This window comes from Hylobates moloch, unplaced genomic scaffold (assembly GCF_009828535.3).
Source record: "Hylobates moloch isolate HMO894 unplaced genomic scaffold, HMol_V3 SCAFFOLD_1, whole genome shotgun sequence".
In the NCBI taxonomy this organism is placed as follows: domain Eukaryota; kingdom Metazoa; phylum Chordata; class Mammalia; order Primates; family Hylobatidae; genus Hylobates; species Hylobates moloch.
Window position 1 is genome coordinate 204,427,473 of NW_026652276.1, and position 23,134 is coordinate 204,450,606.

At 34.3% G+C, this 23,134-nt stretch overlaps 1 protein-coding gene and 1 non-coding gene across 3 annotated transcripts in view; both read right to left on the reverse strand.

Annotated features, from left to right (window-relative positions):
* Positions 1-1,185: 1,185 nt before the first annotated feature.
* Positions 1,186-23,134, reverse strand: part of IQUB (IQ motif and ubiquitin domain containing) — a 69,936-nt gene continuing 47,987 nt past the window's right edge. The window contains exons 9-13 of one of the 2 annotated variants that reach the window (XM_032761605.2): positions 18,005-18,175; positions 13,353-13,529; positions 9,849-10,097; positions 5,901-6,086; positions 1,186-1,449 (exon numbers count right to left, since the gene is read on the reverse strand). In XM_032761605.2, coding sequence (XP_032617496.1) covers positions 1,267-1,449; positions 5,901-6,086; positions 9,849-10,097; positions 13,353-13,529; positions 18,005-18,175 — 966 coding nt within the window. In that variant the 3' untranslated portion in view covers positions 1,186-1,266. Of the gene's footprint in view, positions 1,450-5,900; positions 6,087-6,541; positions 6,621-9,848; positions 10,098-13,352; positions 13,530-18,004; positions 18,176-23,134 lie in introns of those variants that run through there. The other variant, XM_058426292.1, reaches the window with a different exon arrangement.
* On the reverse strand, positions 6,508-6,612 carry LOC116809786 (U6 spliceosomal RNA). Its single transcript, XR_004369971.1, has one exon. It is a non-coding gene; the product is annotated as a U6 spliceosomal RNA (small nuclear RNA).

Here is a 23,134-nt window from a genome sequence, read left to right on the forward strand (position 1 = left end):
GTATATACCCAAAGGATTATAAATCATGCTGCTATAAAGACACATGCACACTTTTGTTTATTGAGGCACTATTCACAATAGCAAAGACTTGGAACCAACTCAAATGTCCAACAATGATAGACTGGATTAAGAAAATGTGGCACATATACACCATGGAATACTATGCAGCCATAAAAAAGGATGAGTTCATGTCCTTTATAGGGACATGGATGAAGCTGGAAACCATCATTCTCAGCAAACTATCGCAAGGACAAAAAACCAAATACCACATGTTCTCACTCATAGGTGGGAATCGAACAATGAGAACACATGGACACAGGAAGGGGAACATCACACACCCACACCTGTTGTGGGGTGGGAGGAGGGAGGGAGGGATAGCATTAGGAGATATACCTAATGCTAAATGATGAGTTAATGGGTGCAGCACATCAACATGTAACATGTATATATGTAACAAACCTGCACGTTGTGCACATGTACCCTAAAACTTAAAGTATAATAAAAACAAACAAACAAACAACCAAAAAAACACTGACTGGCAAACCGTTGTTCATCACTGTAGGTCCCTAACATATATGTGGTCAAGGTCACTCCTTTGGTTTATTGGAGAAGGGGGTTGTTATGGTTTATTTAACCAAGTTTATTCTTCTTACAGTTTCACCATTGCCCACAGGGAGTTTTTCTTGCATATGCTAATAGCTCCATTGTTTACCCAGAATGAAGGTTTTTTGTTTATTTATAAATAGTTTCAATTGTTTTATTGGGATTATGAGAAGGATGGAAGGTGAAAGCAGACAATAAACTGCAAAGATTCAAATGCCTATACTAAAATATAAACTTTTTTATCCTACTTATAGAAGTTTTCAAGAAAGAGCACTTTATAATGTTTCCTCCCCTCCACATACTGATTAGCTTCCTATAACTACATTTTATCTAAAATAAATAAATTGAAAGTTGTCTAGTTTTTATTTGGTTGTTAGATTTTAACTCTAATATACTTGAAAATTTTTTAAAAATTTAGTGTGAAAACACATTTTAAAATGTTTCCTTTACTCCAAAATATTAATTTGCATTTCAATTTAGCACTAACTTCCTAACAACAGAATACTTATATAGAAATGTTTTATCTTTATATAACTCAAAATACTATGAAAAACAAAAAACAAAATCAATAAACAGATTAAATTCCATTTCCATACTCTGTGACCTCTGTATTACCCTATTAGCAGTTAATAAAATGCCGATCATCAAATACTCCTGGATCATCTAAGGAGGAGGCCTCTGGGATTCTATAATCTTAGGTGTTGTGTCTGAGTGATATTTCCATCTGATCTCATCAATTTCACCATCATCAAGTATAAATGAAGCCAACACTGGAATCTGAGAAAAATAGTTCTTAGCCAGGATATGTTTGTGTTTGATCTTGTGAATAAATGAGCGTTCATATCCCTGCAAAGAAAAAAATCGAATTCTAGTAAATATCACAGATATATTTTGCCAGGTAAAAATACTGTCATGCCTCGGTGCCTTTGCTTTTCAATTCTTTCATCCCAGACTACCTTTATTTTTCTCACATTGTCTATCATCATTCACGACTCAGCTCCTATGATACTTAAACCTGGAAGTTTTCCCCAACTCTCCCTCTGACTTCTCTAAGTTTAAACCACTGCTAGTTACCAACTCAATATTCATTCTCTCTTCCATTTGAGCCAGAGGCCTGATTTTGTATAGGGTATGATATGTCTAGCTTTCTTAAGCCTTTATTCTAACTGGGGGTATCTAGTTAGAATATATATATAATTATATTATTAATGTTATAGATATTGAGGTGAGAAAAAACAAAAATAAAAAAAAAAAAAAACAAGGAAAGTCTGAGAAACTGTCACCAGCAAGAAGAATCTAAGGAGACATGACAACTAAATGTCTTCCAAGATTATTTAATTATACACAATATATATAACCTTATATAATTATATATATATATAATTGAATAAAGCCTTTGAAAGGGACTTTAAAGAATGGGAAGAGTCACCTATCAAGCACCTCTAGCCTTTTGCCATTACTGAGAGGTATATGTAACGAAGAAGATGAACTAGCTATCCTATCACTAAAAGCCCACTAAACATGAGAGAGAAAGCTGAAGATTAAATATGGCTGAGGAAAAAGTGAGATGGCCTGAATTTCTGAGAACAAGGTGGAGTCACCATACTAGCCCCAAACTGCCAACCTTTGAACTTTCTTGTTACATAAGCAAACTAAACCCACATTTGATTCAATCATTATAAATTGCTTTTTCTGTTCTTGTAGCTGAACCCAAACGCAGCTGAGACAACAAAAAGTTAAATTCATTAAATTTTCTTGTTTCTCTGTAATTACTTAGTACAGTATTTGGCACATCCAAAAGTAAATTCTGGTTAAATTAATAAATGTAATCTATTACCTATTAATCTTAATTGGCCCTCTTTTCAATCAAATCACAAATACTACCTATACTTCTTCCTAAAATTTATTTTCTGAGAATAAGACATTCCCTCAATAAAGGTCTCTTCAGAGGGTCAAATCAAAGATAAAAGAAAGTCCCGGGTGAAAGGACCAAAGGAGCAGAAAGCATTATATAGGAGTATCCTGGGCTTATTAAAATTTCCTCTTAACAGAAAAATTTACTAGGTTAAAATATTCATCTTTTGAGTTAATCTAACTTTGTTTCTACCACTTCTTAGCCCATATTTCATTCAAGAAAAACTAACACACTTTATTATGCTATATTAACTTACACATGTACAAAACTTTATAGGTTTTCAAAGTGCCTTTACAGAACTATAAATTATTAAACATGAGATAAATTATGGTATATGTGTCCAAGGCACTAATAAGTAACTCTTAAATAAATGAATATATTTCCATATTATATTATTTATATTGTTAAGTAAAGCAAAGAAACTAAGTCTCAGAGTCATTTAATATGAAATTCCTGCTACAGTAAAAGTGTATATACTTACATACACATAGAAAACTTCCAGAAGGATTTCAACAGATTATTATATACATAAGAAATAGTAGTTATCATTGCAACGTGGAGATAGGGATGGGTGGACATCAAGAGACCTTTTTTCCCATTGAAATAAGGTCCATTCTCTTGAAATAGCCATGTGATGGTTTTAAACTATGTCCACAAATTCTTTGGGTGTACAAATAGTTCTAAGAATATTACGGAAAGGTCCCATATACCCCACACCCACATTTTCCTGAATGTTTCTCAATCTGGGTTTGTCCTATGTTTTCTTCATTATTAGACTGAAGGGATGGGTTTTGGAGAGGAAGACCACAGGGGGTGAAGTGCCCTTCTCCTCACATCATATCAACAGTACATACCATCAACATGACAGCACTGCTGCTGTTAATCTGGATTACCTGGCTGAGGTAGTGCTTGTCAGGTTTCTCTACTGTAAAGTTCCTCCACTTGCATCCATAATATAGTCTTTGGAAAGGAGTTATTATGTACAGCCCACACTTAAAGGGTGGAGAGTTATTCTCCATCTCCTTAAGAGTGGAGAGTATCTACATAAATTATTTGGAATTCTACATGGGAGATTTGCCTATTTGCTTCCCTTTATTCATTTAATCATTTTTAAATTTTTTTAATTGATAATAATTGTACATATTTATGGGGTACATAGTGATGGGATGATACATAGATCATGATCAGAGTAATTAGCATATTCATCTCAAACATTTATTATTTCTTTGTGCTGGGAACATTTGATATGCTGCTTCTAGCTATTTGAAACTATGTATTGTAATTAACTATAGACAACCTACAGTGCCACAGAACAGTACTAGAACTCACTCCTCCCATCTAGCTATAATTTTTGTATCCTTAACAAATCTCTTCCTATTCCCTCAACCTCTGAGACTTTTACTTTCTACATTACATTTTTTATTCTGTTCAGATTCTAAGCCAATAATATATTGCTTTTATTAAAATTAAAAATAAAATGCATCAAAAATTTTTAAAGTGTATAGTTACTACCTAAGTTTATTCATGCCAAAAAAAACTATGCAGAAAGCTTTAAATAATGGTCTACTCAAAGCTTCCCTATGATGAGATACCATTATCTCTTTTTTATAGATGAGAAAACTGGGTCATTGAGACATTCACAAATTTGTCCAATTTCTCCCAACTCATGAATGGTAAAGCTAGAATTCAGAGCCAGAGCTGCTTTTATTCTCTTCACTGATTCCACTTATTTAGCTAATCTTTCTAAAAATTTATGAAGCAAAGAGGGCAGGTTTTAATGTAAAGTTGTCAGTGACAGAGATTTGAGTAACTGGGTCAGGATTACTAATTTTAAGTCCATGATTGTTCCTATTTTGGCCAATGTGCACACAAGGAGAGATCAATCTGCTCCACTTAAAGTTCACATTAATGAAAGTGTTTTTCCACATTTCCTATACCTGTTTCATATTAACTTTCAAGTATTTTTTTAACTTCTTAAGAAAGCAAATATCTCTGAACATTAAGAAAATTCTGAAAATGCTCCATCTTTCTGCAAGATATAAACTACTCTTTAACAGGGCTGAAAGTTAATAGTTAAAAGATTGTATCAGCCCAAAACCATAAAAAAGGCAAATGTTTTTCCAGTTTGTCTGCTTGCAAATCTTGGTGCCCTTTACAGAAATTCAATAAGACTGGCATTCTGAAATTAGAAATGCATGTGAATAGAACATTTAATTTGATACTGCAGTAATTTGATTAAATGCACAAAGGGAGTTGTGTGGATTAATTGAAGAAGCACTGGAATATCAGCTTTGGGAATGAACTTCAATCTCATCATGGGTCCTAGATGAAATGATATTGCTAGTATTGACTATGCTTCCTGTGATTAAATATTTATGAGGCAGCTTAGTTTACTAAATATAACATTTAATACAGCTTCAACTTATTGCTACCTTTTCTTTCAATCCCTAGAGTGAAATTTTTCTTAGCCTGGCTTCTTAAAACTAAAAAATGTTTTAAAACTAAAACTTTAGCTAGTTTCTTATCTTTATATTCATCACCCCTTGTTCCACTGCAAAAAACAAACAGGGAATCACACTATTTTAAATGACTATTGCATTTTGTCATTTCTTTACTTTCCTTTAGCTGACATCTTGTGTGGAATTAAACAATGCAGAGAATCAGTATTAACTCTTGGGATCCTGGACCTAGTGTAAATGGAGCTCTCTAGGAACTCTTCAGGAGTCCCTCAATTTGCCCATCAAAATGTTTTACAGATTGCATCATGTAAGTTACTAAAATTACAGTAAATGGCATTTAATGTTTACAGTGCTTGCTCCACTCCCAGCAAGTTGGAAGCAAATGAAAAATGGAGCATCAGAACTACACTCCATCAGTATGATTGCCATTTAGAGCACAAAATTATAAACAAAATTTGAGAGTTGGGTGTTTTTAAGCAGACTCATGATAATTAATCAAAGAAGGAAAGATTCTGGGTTCCATAATACCTATCTAGTGGTAATGCACATTTATTCATTCAACAAATACCCTATAAACTCCATTCTGTGACAAGAAGTATTGTAGGCATTAGAGAAATAGACGTAAATAAGCTGAACAAAATCGCTGCCTTCGTGGAATTTACTGTGGAATGTGCTTAAACTTGCTATTAGGAGAGACCGGTATGATGTTTAGGACTTGTAATATGTTCAAATCTCTTATATATACCTTTTATTTAATCTGTGCCATATATGCCATGCATATATTTTTTTGCTGTTAATCCATAAGTTCTGTTTCTTAATCTGATGGAAGTATTTAAGCATGGAATATATTAGAAGGCAGTCCAGCTATCTCTAATCATTCCAATCATTAAATTAACTTCCCAAATAAAATTCAAATTTCTTACCTCTTCAATACTTGTTAGCTTGAGATGAGCAGCCGCTTCATCTTTGGTAAGAAGAATACAGTTCCAGGGGGACCACTCCAGGGATTTATTCCACCTGACCATGACAAGATCACTGAGATTGTCACAGGCACTGAGGACTGACTGGGACGCCCAGATGTTCTCTGTCAGGTACTGAATGTCTTGTAGCTGCATGTTAAAGCAAGTTTTAAAAACAATGTAGTTTAAATTTGTTTAAGATTATTATCTTGAGCAAATAATTAAATTATAGAGTATTTTTAAGTGAAATATTATTCACTAGGTTTCCATGACACATAGCCCCTTATTTTTCACTAAACTTCCATTCATTTTGCCTAAACTACATTATCAGTCTCACAGTTGCGTCCCCATCTCTAAACCAGAGTAAGCAGTATAAATTTATTTCAGTATGCTAATTTTACCTTAATATAATCTTAATAATACTGTAATGTTACCATAATAAACATATGGTATCGAATGATTTTTAAAAATTCATTAGTAAGTACCATCTTAATTTCAGGGCCATTGTAGGGACCTTTTAAAACCTTTTACTGCCATTTTACAAATGAAGAAGCTGAGATTTTTTTTTTATATATATATGGAACACTTCACAAGTTTGCATGTCATCCTTGTCCAAGGGCCATGCTAATCTTCTCTGTATGGTTCCAATTTCAGTATATGGGCTGCTGAAGCGAACATAGGAAGCTGAGATTTAATAAAGATAAGTAATTCACTTAGTGTTAATTAAAAGACTTGATTGTTTTAATAAAAAAGAGGGGTAATGAAATAGCTGTTTAAAACTTTTTTAAAAATGTAAACTTTATTAGCTAAAACTCTTGGAATGACTTTTTATCATGGCGTCTGCATTATAAATTTAGAATTGCCAGAAAGGGACAAACTCAACACAGTATAAGCATGTAAAAAGAACATTTTTTAAAAAAGCTTCTGTGAAAAAGTGTGAGAGCAGAAATATTTTCTGTAAAATGAGTAGACAAAACCTAAACAATCTGCCAAAGTAAAAAACAAAAAGAACCTGTCATCATATATAATTCAATATATTAAGCTCAACGAATGCATTCTAGCTTTTACTTAATGCTAAAAAAGACAATACTCTGTACATAGCTGCTATGAAAACTGAATTTATAGACCTTTAAAATTCAATGTTTTATATATTTTACTTACATTCAAAATGCATCTTGTTTACATTTTTGTTTTTAATTTAGTTGGTCAACTGTACTAATAATTTTGAAATTATATCACACAGAATAACGTGGTTATTTGCACGTAAATGTCAAATGTGCACATGATAAGTGTGGTTGGCAGTCTCTAAGAGCTTTCTACCTTTCAAGTAGTCATTGTACTTGAAATTTTTGCAGTAACAGAGCAATACTATTGCCTATTATATTAGGCAGTATTTGTATGCATTACAGATAAACGAGGTGACTAGTACAACACTCAAATCTCTTGCAGAATGTTTACTTTTTATACATATTAACGTTCACCTTTTCATTTTACATGACATCATGTTCACATTTAATATGTGCTAATCTTTGCTGTTGTCCACAAGATTTACTATTTATGAGAATGTTCAAACATTCAAATTATGCCTCAAATACTATTACTGAAATAAATGTTAATTAAAACTACACCAATTACAAGGGGGGGGGAAGCTACTGGACACATATTTGTCTGCTAATCCTAGACACTGGAAAAGTAATATAAGAGACCAAAACCCTACACAGATATGGTATTGAAATTAAATCACATCTAATGGAGATTATCCTTATCTGAAAGGTTACAATGCTCCCTAGAATTTTTTCATTCAATATGTGTAATGGTTGATTTTATATCAACTTGACGAGGCCACAGGATACCCAGATATTTGGTCAAAAGGTATTCTGGTATTTATGTGAGGGTAGTTTTGGATGAGATTAACATTTAAGTCAGTAGACTGAGTAAAGCAGATTGTCTTCATAATGTGAGTGGGTTTTATCCAATCAGTTGAAGGCCTGAATAGAACAAAAAGTTCACCCTGTCCCCAAGTAAGGAAGACTGTTCCTGCCTAATGGCCACATTGAGACATTGGCTCTTCCTGGTTCTATAGCAGCCTGCTGGTCATCAGACTTGAACTGGGCCATCAGCTTCTTAGGTTTTAGACTTACCAGCCTCCATAATTATGTGAGCAAATTCCTTGTAACAAATCTCCTTATATGTATATATACAACATATATGTATAACATTTTCTATTGGTTCTGTTTCTCGGGAGAAATCTGACTAATATAACATGGAATATTGAGGCAGCACTTGTTGGTGACTTATATTAAAGCCCTAGTACATCTAAGATTCTCTACAAGGAAATATACATCTGTCATGTCAATAATTCCTGAATAAAGGTAGCAAATAAGAATTTAAGCTGAAATAAACATCAAATTTATTAACAAAATATTCATTCTATTGGACAAAATACGTAATCATTTTAATTTGTGTTTTTCAAACTGTGGGTTGCTACCTCTTGGGTGATACCAAAGTTTTCCAAACATAAATTAGAATAAGAAGACTGAGATTGATTAGAAAATATCAGAGTGCATCCATAGGAGTAAAGATAAACATTGTTTTGGAAACTTTTATTTCTGAGGCAGAACAGCATGTGTTTACACGTACGGATGCTGGGAATCAGACTGCCTAGTTTTCAATCCTGGTGCTGGTACTTAGTAGCGTAAACTTGGACAAGTTAGTTAACCACTCAGTGCTTCCCTTTCCTCATCTGCAGAATGGAAATAATACCTATTTTGACAGGATTTTTGTGCTGATTAACTCAATAAAGTGTGTAAAGCCATACAGGTACTGAGTATTGAGAATTATCTGCATGCCTATATCAGGTTGTCATAAAAATACATTTTTACTATGGATTGAGATTTAAAAGTTTGAAAGCTACTGATTTAGAAGAATTTTTTAACAAAGCACATCACATTTGGTATCTTTTTTTTAATCTCTATAAAGTTTTCTATTCATAGTAGTGCCTATTTTCCTATTTGGTATTAAATACAATTTAGTTCATTTTAATTAATAACTTTAATTTACAGAAAATTTGCCCTTATTTGACAGTCTGTGAACACAAATATCATTAATGAGGTCAATAGTGCTCTGTAACATACTTTTATTAATAAGTGGCTAATGTTGGGTAGTCATATCAACAACAAGTAAGTCCTTCTCTTTTCTCACTCCCTTACCTAAGTCCAAATAGTGTCAGGAATTTGTTTTTATTTTGTAGAGACACAGACTATCCTCTGGCCTAAACAACCCAATAGAAGTCATGGAATAACCAAAGAGATCAAAGTAGTGGTTAAGTTAGGAATTCAGGTCAGAATTCCTGATCTCACAGGCTCCACCCTCTCACAGAGCTAGAAGTTCTTATGAGAAGCAGATTAATGATAGGGTCAATGATCCAATGCAATGATTCATCCAAAAGAACTCTGGCCAGAAACTTTCCAGTTGTGTGGTATCATATCAACACTTTACATAGACAAGTACCAAAGTCTTTCCCTAAGGTATTTTGTTTTTTTTTTACTTTTTATAAGCCTTAGCTTTCACTTTTGGTGTTATTCACCATTATGGTCACATTCAGTTTACACTAATTATTACTGTTATTCATAAACACTAGTATGTGTACATGTAACATCAGTTTCTGTAAAAGTCATTCATTCATTCAACAAATATTGAGGGCCTTAAATAAAAACTTGGTACTGTATTAGGTTATAGAGGTATAACGGTGAGCAGGAGGGAAAAAAAGCATACTCCTGCCATCACAGAGCTTACAGTCTTGTGGAATAGAGAGTCATTAAACAATCACACACACACACGAACATGCAAAAGATTGCAAGATAGCCTCCTTGACAAGCTTCAGCTATAATTGGCACCCCTTATTGACCATACCTGCATCAAGAAAGCAATTTTAGAATCATCTTCATAATCAGCTTCTGTATAGTAGAGCTGTTGAAGTAAACATTTGTACTTCAAAAATGATTCTCGTTTTTGAGCCTCATTCTCAAGGCTAATGCAGTTACGACACCGGTATATGCGGCGTGAGGTGGATGATACAGAAAATTCTGTAGAAGGCAAATAAAGCTGGCAACTGTGGCAAAAGTAAATCTTCTTATAAAATTTCAATGGGTCTTGAGGGACCTAAATAGTAAAAAAAAAAAAAAAAAAAAAAAGGTATAAAAGCCAGGCCAGGCCAAATATGATCCCAACCAATAGAAGCAAAAAGGGCTAACTTATCTTAGAATGAGATTAAAAAAAAAAAGTTGGCTAATTTCTAAAATTATATTTTTCCCTGAACTTCTTATCCTATAGAAAATCTAAATTTCAAGCAGCATTTATTCATCCTGCCAAAATACTGAAAATCTGTTATTCATCAATTCTTAGATATTTGTGGTAAAATCACTTATAAAATTAATTGACTGAAAAAAATAGTAGGAAGAGGCTTTTTATTGTTAAGAAAATTTAGATTTTTTTCAGTTCTATATTACATTAGTTATTCCTATAGGCAATAGCTAGATCCACATATAAGTAAAAACCCACTAACTCAATTGTTCTTCTCATTTAATTTATCTTCAAAACAAATTTGGATTAGTTCAAATGATTAATTTTCAAAGTTCGAAATTCTATGTCTAAAGCAATAGACAGAAAGTAATTCTACCATAAAATAATCAATCCAATTATTCACTATGGGCTAAAGTACCATGAATGAATGAGTGAATTGTGAACATTTCAACACAAACTGAATCAAGACATATATATGCCAGTCTTTCCTAATTTATGGTACCTCTGGCTTCCATGAAAGTAAAGATCAAGCAGCAACAGAGTTTGCATGTGATATATAAGACTTTCAAAAAATATTTTTATAAAGAAGGAAATGGACATCAATGTTCTATAAATTTTTTCTCTTACTCAATGTGGATTTAAAATATTTACCATTATAATCCCTTCTAATGTTTTACTTTGTTCTAAACATGTGTTACCTTTCTGCACCTTCCCTTCTACTCTGCCTTACTTTTCCTAAAAGCTCCATCTTCCCAAAGGGTAATATTCTTTGAAAACTTCATTGTCCCTTGTCTTGTAATTTTGAGAGAGAAGACAATATGTAAATTTAATGGGTAGTCAATTCTTCGGGAGAAAAGAAGAGTGATCTAGGTGTATGATCAAAGATCCAGAAGACAACTTATCTGGTTCCTTTTCTTATTTTGAGATTTACACATTTTGTTTATCTTGAATGATTATTTTATCTTCATGCCTCCTAGGCATTAAATTAGCAAATATATCAGTCAACCTCATGAAAACGCATTAGCACACCTCTCCATTATAGATGGAGCATTTATTATAATGCCATGGAAAGAAATTCTCTACCCATCTGAAATTGTGCAAGAAAAAAATAACTCATTTTTATTATGATTATGATGACAGAGGGCTCCATTTAAGCTACAGAATTTAACTCTACGAATTCTCCAGAGTACACTGGGTGCTTCATGCTGGCCTACTCCCAAAAAGTGGTTGTGGGGGTAGTGGTGTTCCTTCAAATTCTTCTCCCACTATGCAAACTAAAAATGTGCAAATGAGCCATTCCTTTTTAAAGCCAGTAACTTTTAAATCCAGCCAGTAGTTTGAGATATTAAAGAGTATATTCCCCCCTCAAAAGAAGTACAGGATAATCCATAGATGTGTCCTAGATTCAAGAACAAACTTTAAATCCTTTATCTTAATTAATATATTTATCATATACTGCAGGCAGAAATGCAACATGGTGCAGTCAGTTTGGAAAAAAATGTTTGGTAGTCTCTTTTTAAAGTAAACATGCATTTACCATGTGATTCAATATGCCACTTTCTAGGAATTTACCCCAAAACAATCAATTTACCCAAAAACTCATATCTAGTGCTTATAATGACTTTATTCATAAAAGACCAAAACTCTAATAAACAATCCAAATGTCCTACAACTGTGAATGGATTTTTAAAGAACTCTTGTACATCCAGATATTAGAATATTTTTCAGCTATAAAAACAAACCATTGACGCACTCAAAAACATGGGTGAATCTCAAATGCAATATGCTAAGTGAAAGACGTCAGTCTCAAAAGACTACATATAGTATGATTCCATTTATATGACTTTCTGAAATAGATAAAACTATAAAAATAAAACACATATCAGTGTTTGCCAAAGATTGGGAATTTAGGGGAAAAGCTGACTACAAGGTGACAGCATGAGAGAATTCTGGGGGCTGACAGGACCATTTCTTATTTTGACTGTGCTACTGGTTACATGACTCTATACATTTTTCAGAACTTACTAAAAAGAGTAAATTTTACCAAAGACAAATTTTAAAAATAAATAAAATGATACAACATTATCTAAAATTGTAGGAACTCTATCAATTGTATTACTCCAAATATAAACGGAATAAGTCTACAGAGAAAGAAGGTGGCTCAGACAAATGAAACACTGGTTTGAATATGAAATAATATAATGGGAACTTTTTCTCTTGGACTTTTGTTATATTTTAATATCCTTTTTGCAATACAATCAGGTTTTTAAAAATCAAGTTAAAAAATATAAAAATTAAACAATTTTTATTCTTCTGGAAGTTTTGACTAAATATGAGATTTTGTTTTTTCAAAAAAGCTAAAGATGTTTAGTCAGCTTTTTAAGTAAATTTTAACTGAATATAATCATTGAAATAAAACTATAATTCTCTGACAACATTCTCCACCCCAAGAGTTTTACTAATAGTGTTTCAAATAGCTCTGCACAGTAAGAAGGCAATGAAGCATTTATCTTGGCTTTAGAGAGCAAAATTCCCACAGAAGCCTAACGACACTGGAGTTGGAGAAGATAGTGTAATTCAAAAATGTTACATTTGAAGTTCTCTCAGAATATCCATATGGACCTGTTCAGTAATAATTATAACTTTGTGATAAGTGTTATAAGGAACACAAACAAGGTATAACATGGAATCTCAGAAAAAAAGAATTTAACTCCCTGTGAGGCCACATGAAGGAGGAGAGATGAGAGTTGAGTCTTAGAAAATGAACAGGAATTGGCTGGGTAAATAGTGAATAGCATTCCAGGGGAAACCAATGGTGTGTACAAAGCCATGGAGGCGTGAGAAATCATAATACATTCAACATGATGCAATATTCAGTTGGAAAGTTGGTGAAGAGATTAGGAAATAATTGAAGGTTGGAAATACACACAAGTCAAATGAGTAAGTTTAGTTTACCAACATAACAAAGTATCATTCAAAGGAGATACTACCAATAAGATGGTATTCCACATGGACTCCCAAGTAAAGTGTTAAAGCAAAATTTGAATATACTTCAATTTACTATACCACATCTTAGGATTTTGAAAAAGGAATATAGAGAAAAATGTAAAATACCTTAAGGTATTTTGCAACTTCAGGATTAAACAGAGGTGTTTTGATATAATGAAAAAAGAGTGTCGCAATTCTTTTTCGGAGTCCTTCAAGGTTATGATGTTTGACTCCTCTCATCATAAGGTCAACCTCTCTGTCAATCAATTCTAGAATTTCCCGAGTTAGTTTACATTCATGTTCCTATACAAAACACAAAAATATACGGTATAAAATTTTACAAATCACTAAGTTCATTTTCAAATTGCCACCAAAACAAACCAAAATCTACATTCCTAAAGAAATGAAACATTGCCAGTAGGAGTATAAATTGGCAAAACTAATTTGGAAAAAAATCAGTATTATCCAACATACTGGAGTTAAAGATATGCATAATCTATGACCCAGGAATTCTACTCTTAGGTTCTTTAAAGAAATGTGCATGTAGAGCTCTACTGTTCATATTAACTGAAAATTAGAAACAGCCAATTGTCCATAAATAGATTACATTAATAAATTATGGCTTAGTCATACAATATTATCTAATTTTTTTGTTGTATATATAGCTATATACAACAAAAACTTAAATCTTACAAATTAATTTTAAGCAAAATACTCAAGGTACAAAATAACAGATATAGTACAATTCTGTCAAATAAAATTCAAGAATAAGCAACACTAAACCATATTATTTAAAGATTTATACAAAGGTGGTAAAACTGAAGAAAAATCAAGAAAATGACTACCATGAAAGTCAGTATATAGTTACTTCTAGGAGATGACAGGAGGAATTGTAATTCAAAGGGAAAAGAGGACACTAGAAACGCTGGCAACTTCCTGTTTAATATTTGTTAAACTGTACGTATATATTTTATTCACTTTTCTGCCTATTTATTATAGGTCACAATATTTTTTATAAGGTAATAGAAATGAGTGTGGTTGGATGAAAAAGCCACAAAGCCACAAGTAATAAGCGATTAATGTAGAAATATTTATAAGGTCCTCCAACTGCCAAGGGAAAACTGGAAGATACACAGCTTGAATGAAGGAGTCAGAAGATAAAGTCATTAATTGTAAAATAATGCTCTTCTGTACTTTGTACTACATAGTTGGTAAGGCTAATACGAGAGTCTGCATCAGTGGTCCTTTACCCTGGAGGCACCTTAGAAGGACCTGGGGGAGATTTTTTAAAATTTTAATATTGTCCTCATACCTGAGGAGCTAATTTAACTGCTCTGAAGTGGGGCCTAGGTATTATACTCATTTACGTGCATATTCATTCATGCTGTCCCTCTCTCAGGCTCTCCAGGTGATTCTAATATGTACTGAGGTTTAAAATTCACTGGTCTGTATTAGTAACTATCATCAAAATAACACCTATTATTTATTGAGGCCCCCCTCTTTGTAAGGCACTATATTAAGTTTTTATGTTTATATGTGTGTGTATATATATCTACATACATGTAGATAGATACACACATACATATTCTCAGAGCAACTAATTTTACAAATGACAAAACTGATTTTCATAAATATTAACTTATTTTAAGGTTGTGCAGCCATAAATGAATAGAGTCAGAATCCTCCATCAAAATATTTTCAAGTAAATGTATATATGAATATTTCATACTAAACATATTAAGATATGCACGATTTGCCTTTTATGAGTCCATCCTTTGGCCTTTTTATTACTGGTCCTAATTATGTCAGGATTTATATTGTATTCCCTAAGCACTCTCTTTTTGCCAATCTGGTCTTTTTACTGCTCTCTATAAGTATCATGTTTATTTCCTACCTCTGGACCTATTGCTTCTTCCTCCCTACCTATCTCTATCTTTCAAGGTTGGTTACTACACAAACATCTTTGAAAAAGTGGTCCAGAAAAAAGGCAGTCAATGCCTTTGCTGCTATGGAGATGTCTCCCTGGAAGAACCATTTACCCAATTATTTAATGTGTTTTAAGAGTTTTGTGTGCCTTGGAGGACAGACACACAAACTCATCCACAGAAAGAGCGTTCTTTACAGTTAGGAGTAAAGAAACCTACACAGGGTATCAAAATGTTATGCTTACGAAATTCTCAGGTTTGTAATCATGTACCTCACTTAGATGGACCTAAATATGGCTGATAGTTTTCAGTTGTTATATATAGTGAACCATTGATGTTCATTACAATATCTACGTCTATATGTTCTGGCAATCTGTGCCATATCAATGACCAAAACAGACTGACCATGCAGTTATCTAATCCATTGCTTATGTATAAACTTTAGTTAATACAGATGATCACACAGAAACAACCCATATTTCTATGCTATACTGAACGAGCATCTGCCAAGTGTCTTATTAACTTGAGAACTCAAAAGCACAATTCAGAACCCAAATACTTTTTACCTGTATTGCCCACTTATTATATAAGCTTACATTAAATACTGAGCTTACATTACGGTCAGGATAAATTAAATAAAATAATATAAATTATTTAATTTATTTACACTGACCGTAACGTAAGCTCAGTATTTCCTTTAATTTGAGCTATAAAATGCAAGAGCTATATCAATGGTCCTAATAACAGCAGGGTTTCCCCTTTAATTAGGAATAGAGACAAAATATTCATTGTGATGAATGTTCGAGTGTGCTGCCCAGATCAGCCCTACTTCAGCACTGAAGCAGACTCTCAGCGGCAGTTTGTGGTAGCTGACAGCTCTCCACTGAGCCTCTCTCTGAGAATTCCCTGTGCTGAAGAGAGCCACCTTGCCTAAAGATAGACAGCTACCATCAGCTGAAAATAAACTGCCTCATCTAAGGTCACGTTTCTTCTCAGGGACATCCTGAATCAAATGACTAATTGCTGTGGCAGTATAAAGACCCAGGATCCTGTGAGAGTCTGGAATATGTGAAAACAAAAACTAAATCAAGTCCTGGCCCAGGTCCAGATCATAATGGATCTACTGGGTTCACAGGGCCACCCAGCATTCATTTCCCTGTTCCTTTAATATATAACTGGAATAGAATACTTGATAGTTGGCACAGCCTCATTACCCTTGATTTCTTGACCTGTGGAGTAAGAGCTACCATGATGAGGAAGACCAAGTGGAAGCCCTGAAATTGCCTTAGTCTGGGAACAGAGGAGGTGAAAGTAAAAATGGCCCCACTTACTACTTGGGAAATTTTTGCTTCCTGCCCCTGTAACTCTGGACTTTTCAAGTTTAGAGGTCCTAATTCCTGGAGGAAAAATGCTTCTAATGTATGACACAGCACAAGTCCTATTAAACTCTGAGCTACAACTAATGCCTAAGTTCTGCAGGCCAAGAGACCTGCGGGCAAGGCAAGTGTTTTCTTGCTTATAGAGGTAACTGACTCTGATCTTCAAAAGACAATGGTGCAGTTATTACCCAACAGGGACAGAGAAGAATATGTTTGGCACCCAAGTAATGGGCATTTCTTGGTATATCTTTGCCTGATTTTGACAGTAAATGGAAGTCTGGTAGCCTCAGCCTGAGAAAAGCATAGTGACCTGTGGTTCAGACCTCTCAAGGTACAAGTCACTCCAAAAAGTGGGCCACCTGGACCAGTCAAGATGCTAGTTCAGGGAGAAGGAAATCTAAAACAGATAGTAGATGAAGGAAACAGTGAGCATGTCTTGTGGCCTTAAAGCCAATGACTACACTAGGGGCTGCAGTTTTTCTTATTAACCTTGCTTTCGGGCCTAACTAAATCCGGAGGAGCTAATCCTAAAACCTACAACATGAAGTGGATCCAGGCAGCAGTATGTGTATTCTCCCCATCCTGGTAGATTGCTGGCTGACAACTCTCAAGTGAGGCTCTCCCCATCCTGGTAGATTGCTGGCTGACAACTCTCAAGTGAGGCTCTCCCCATCCTGGTAGATTGTTGGCTGACAACTCTCAAGTGAGGCTCTTTCTGAGAACTGCTCTCTAATAAAGAAAGTTATCTCATCCAAAGCTATGCCCTTCTGGGGGCAGCCCATCCAATACATGGTCAAAGTGGGAGTAAATTGTCCTGGCCCCTTGCCTAAATTCAGGACAACTCTGGATGGCCTTTCCAGTTTCAGAATTCCCTGTTACACTGGCTGAAGTCATTGTTGAGAATCCACCACAATTTAATTTCTCTATCCTCCCGATTCTGATTTCTCTACTCCCTCACAGGAATTATCCTGATAGCACTCTCCAACAAACTTCCTGAATATAAACCCCATCTCTGAGTTTGTTGCTTGTTTCTTGGGAAAATTTGATCTGTGACATCCACCAACTTTGTTTTCATTAAAAGTAGGATGAGGAACACAGAAAATCAATAATTGACGAGAAAAAAGATAAAAATACAATGGTGCTGCTTTAAAACTGCTAAAAATCAATTTTTCACTGAAAAATGTCAAAATATGTAGATTATAATTGCTGTTTATGTAATTATTAATCTCATGCTATACTGCATATATTTGCATTCATTGCATAAAGATACATTTACATTCATTATATTTACATTTATTATGTATTATAACATATTTTGAGAACTTTTAGGTAAATATTAATGCATAAACTACATCCTTCCCAAATTATACCAAAACAACTCTTAATGTAAAACACTTTATTTGTTTTAGTATTTCATTAATTTTTTTTTATTGATAGTGAACTCTACCCCCAAACTAAGAGAAAGTTAACATACCTTTACAGTGTGTTTAAGAGTTAAGAGCACATCCAGCCTCTCATCTTGAGAGATATTTTTCAGCATAATGCACTTATAGATATTTTGCAGCTCTCTGGCTCTGATGGTGAACTGTGTATCCATCTCAATTGTTTTGCCATTAGGGGTTCTCCATATCTTTGGAGCTGAACACTTAAAAATAATATTATGTTTATAATTATCACTTAATTAGAAACTACGAATAACAATTTTGCTCCTTCTACTAAAAGACTACCTTAATATAATGTGCTTTATAACTAAAGTATCGCTAAAGCTTAAGAAAATTAATTTAAGAATTTGCAGATCAGGCAAAAGTAAAATATTTTAGAAAAAAACAAATATGAAAGACAGTTACTCAGTCTGTAGAAGTTCATACACTTCTACAATATTCAGGATTTGCTACTAGTTTTTATGTTGAATTGTTTGAGAGATGTATGGAATTACTCATTAATCCCATGAGGACAATTATCTGCTTGGTTCAATTATACTGACTGTATATAAATACATCTTGATCCTGCCTTGCCAATTGAAGATAACTTTTGTAGAGTAATTATGACAATCCTCAATATATTTAGACCTAAAGATATACCAAAAAGGGACTCTCTGAGTTATGGTTTAATGTCCTACAGAAATACTTCTATAAGAAGTTCAAAATTCTTCTCAAAGCAGATGTCCATAATGAAAGAGCTATATTGCTGTCTTAACAGTGCTCGGCTGTGGTTCCTGCCTCCCTGATGCTGGCTAAGATTCTCACTTCCTATTTCCAAATCTGGCTTAGTGCCTCCCAACCTAGCCCACCTCCTAAATGAAGGGCCAGAAATGAAGTTCACTTGCCCTGAAGCTCCTCTGAGGACTCCCAGGCTAAGAATTCAGAGATTAGAGACAGGAGGTGAAATTAGTCCTCCTTAGGAAACACAGGATAATCTTTAATGACGGTACCTCTGTGTTTGCCACTGCTTCTGTTCCCTCTGGCAGGGACATTTAGAGGAGATGCATTCACCCAGAAATTTCACAGTGAACACTTACTGTCTATTAGCTCCTCTACTTTAGGGTACAAAGCTGCTCAGTTTCTTTCCCTAATGATAATTTTTCAGAAATAAGACTATGTTGATCACGACAACTCTTCAAAAACATGTTGGACGTTTTTGTAGGTTAACTGTCATTGCTCTGGTGTCCTTGTAGTACAATTTACACCATACTTGCAAACATTTAAATCTTAGATGTGATCTAACATAAGGTTTAAATTGAAGCTCTATGTATTGGAACAGATCATCAGGAATGTGGACTAACCAAATAGAGACATTATATAAAACTGTATTTAGAATGACAGAAGGCCGGGCACAGTGGCTCATGCCAGTAATCCCAGCACTTTGGGAGGCCGAGGCGGACAGATCATGAGGTCAGGAGATCGAGACCATCTTGGCTAACATGGTGAAACCCCGTCTCTACTAAAACTACAAAAAATTAGCCAGGTGTGGTGACGGGCGCCTGTAGTCCCAGCTACTTGGGAGGCTGAGGCAGGAGAATGGCGTGAACCTGGGAGGCGGAGCTTGCAGTGAGCCGAGATTGTGCCACTGCACTCCAGCCTGGGTGACAGAGCAAGACTCTGTCTCAAAAAAAAAAAAAAAAACAAAAAAAAACACCAATGACAGTATCAGGAAGGAATTTTAGTTGTAACATCAATTTACATCTAATTTTTTATATTTCACATTAGCCAAATCACATTAAGAACTGAAAAGCTACCTCTTAAAAACAACTATATTTGATATATTCTCGAAGTAATGGCATCATATTCAGATCAAAGCCAAAATGAATGTTATTCAGAGGTAGGAATCTTCATCAGAAACTTTAGATGCTCAGCTCCAGTTTTAATCCAGTAAATGAGAAGCTGTAGCCCTATAATTAATTTATATTGTTACAGCATAAATTTAATATTAAATAATGTATTATTATCAGACTGATATAATTAAGATTGATTAAAAGCTTATAAGGAAAATAGCTCAATAATAAAATATTTTATCATTCAATTCTTATCACTTAGAAATAAAATAATTTTTAAATGCATATAGCTTTATTTTGGGTAGGCCTCAGAGTGTTACTGAAGTTTGATGCTTATTTTAAAGCTCTTTTTAAAAAGTTTTTAAAGGCTAGGGCTAAGTTTCATGCTGTAATATTCTAAAGTCTAACCAGTGTCTTAATCTTTGCATACAATTTTCCTCAGGTTTGCTCTATTAAATGCAATTCCTTTTCTTCCAGTAACTTGGACAACACCTTTTGATCTGCAGGGTGGTAAATTATTTCATTTGTAATAATTCAAATATAATGACCTTTTTATGAAACACCTACTTTACCTATCACATTGTATTTTTCAGTTGATAGACTGATTTAACTCTATCTTCCTCCCAAGTTTTTAGCCCTAACAAATATAGCATAATGTGGTTAGATCTTGGTTTCCAAATATATTCTTCATCTAAGTCCTTTCCACCTTTCAATTTTGAACTCAAACCCTACCTCTTCCATAAAGATTCTTCTAACTACTATGGTTTGAAACAATTATATCACCTGTATGTGAAATCCTATTGTACTTGTAAAAACACACAAACACACACAAGTATACAGTGTCTCTATTTCAGTGACTAGAGGCAATGAAATTTGGATCCAAATTGCTTTATAATTGTTTTATGTTTGCTAATTCCATTTCTCCCAAAAGAGTATGAGAAATAAATTTCTCCGCCAGGCACAGTGGCTCACCCTATAATTTCAGCACTTTGGGAGGCCAAGGCAGGCAGATTACTTGAGGTCAGGCATTCGGGACCAGCCTGGCCAACATGGTGATAACCCATCTCTACTAAAAACACAAAATTTAGCTGAGTGCGGTGGCACTCACCTGTAATCCCAGCTACTTGTGAGGCTGAGGCAGGAGAATTGCTTCAACCCAGAAGGTGGAAGTTGCAGTGCGCCAAGATTGTGCCACTGCACTCCAGCCTGGGCAATAGTGCAAGACCCCATCTCAAAAAAAAAAGAAAGAAAAGAAAGAGAGAGAAAGAAAGAAATTTCTCATGTAGTTCTATATATCTCACGTGTCTACAATACTCTTTCATTCATTCAACAAATATTTACTGTGTTTACTATACATTAATCAATGTATTAGGCACTGAGTAGATAAAACACTATCCTGGTTTTAAGAACTCTCAAATCTCATGGGATGGAAGGGTAAGAAAATAAGTAATTAGAAAAAACATGAGTACCTTTGATGACTGTAGATAAATAGGTAACTATGGGTTGCTATGAAGCACTTAACTGTTAAAAAGAAAGTATCTAAGATGAAATCTGAAGAATAACTAGGAGTTAGCCAGATTAAAGGGAACCAAGTGATACAATCAAAGAATCCTAGATTTGAAGTTCAAGTTCCCTAGAGCTGGCACTGAAAAGATATTAAAAAATCTGTTCAGCAAAGCTGTTTTTATACTTAGATGTATTTCAGCCAACACAGATAACTTGATCTTCAAGCCTACGCTTTTTTGATTTCAGGGCTTAAGGTGTTTTTTACTCTGACACAGGAAAAATGTCAACTTTGCTTATTTCTCTTCCCTATTTCCTTTTTTCTTTGAAAGCTTTGGCTGTGATAACAGATATACAACAATCATGTACTTAAATTGCTTCAGAAAATAGGAGCATAATAAATTCCATTTAGCTGCCAACAAATGAGACAGCACAGACCCTGGAAGAGAGAAACAGAAGAACAGCAGGAAGACACATTTCAGGGAAAGGAAGGTGGAGAAGTAACAAGAACCTTGAGAGCAGCAGGCTTCCACAAAAAAGAAATGACTGCACTAGGAGAGTAGATATTTTCTTCCTCCTAAATTAATTATCAAGCCCCTAAGGACACAAATTAAGAATAGCCCTAACTCTCCGCAAAAGCTACTGTATAGTGATCAACTTTTCTTTTACACAGCACAGGGGTTTTGCTCAGCCATAGCAGCACCCTTATTTCATGCAGAGTTCAGAAACAGGCAGTGGCACTTTCCTGCCCCACTAACTGTTAGCTATCTGGGTATGGAGAAAAAGCATTTAAAAGACACAGCTAACATGGATTGCAGTTTTTTAAGCCTGCAATTGTGAACAGTGTACAAATCAATGGTTATCAAATAAATAAATGGCCTTGACTCAAGGAAAAATATCTTACAGAAATTCAAATGGTCTCTACGGTTTGGGTAGATAACACCCAAACATATATTAGAAACCAGCTGATGATTTTTGATTCAAACTTCTTGACCTGAATTTCTTCACCTCTGTCAAGCTGTGTTGAGTTTTTTTGTTTTTTTTGTTTTTTGTTTTTCTGATGGAGTCTCACTCTGTTGCCCAGGCTGGAGTGCAATGGTGCAATCTTGGCTCACTGCAGCTTCCACCTCCCGGGTTCAAGTGATTCTCCTGCCTCAGCCTCCCGAGTAGCTGGGATTACAGGCACCCACCACCATGCCCAGCTAATTTTTTTTTTTATATTTTTAGTAGAGACATGGTTTCACCATGTTGGTCAGGCTGGTCTCAAACTCCTGACCTCGTGATCCACCTGCCTTGGCCTCCCAAAGTGCTGGGATTACAGGCGTGAGCCACCGTGCCCAGCCAAGTTTTTAATATTTGATACCCTGTGGAAGTCAATATTTGGTGGGTTAAAATTACTAATTATTTAATGTTTTAACAAATCTTTAGAGTTAGCCTTTTATTAAGAATGAGGACTTAGTATAGAGTCTATTATAATCTATTAGCTCAATGCTTTGACTGGATAAATTTAAGACTCTATAATTCATTATTCAGAGACATTCTATGCTCAGGACAAAAGGATTAAAAATAAAATATTGGTTCAATAAACTACACAGTGTTTGGACTCAAAAAAGTGAAACTGAAACTAAAATATAAAATTGTATTCTCTGAAGTTATTTCCAAATTAAAGGAAAGTAAATGTTTCTCTGGATATATCTGTATATTGTGGTGTTAAATGAAGATCTTCAAATTCACATATGGCACTGGTTGTTTGTTAATTTTGACATCTGAAAAAACTCTGACCTTGTCTACTTTCAGGGATTAATCATAAGCTATCTTTTCTTAAAAATC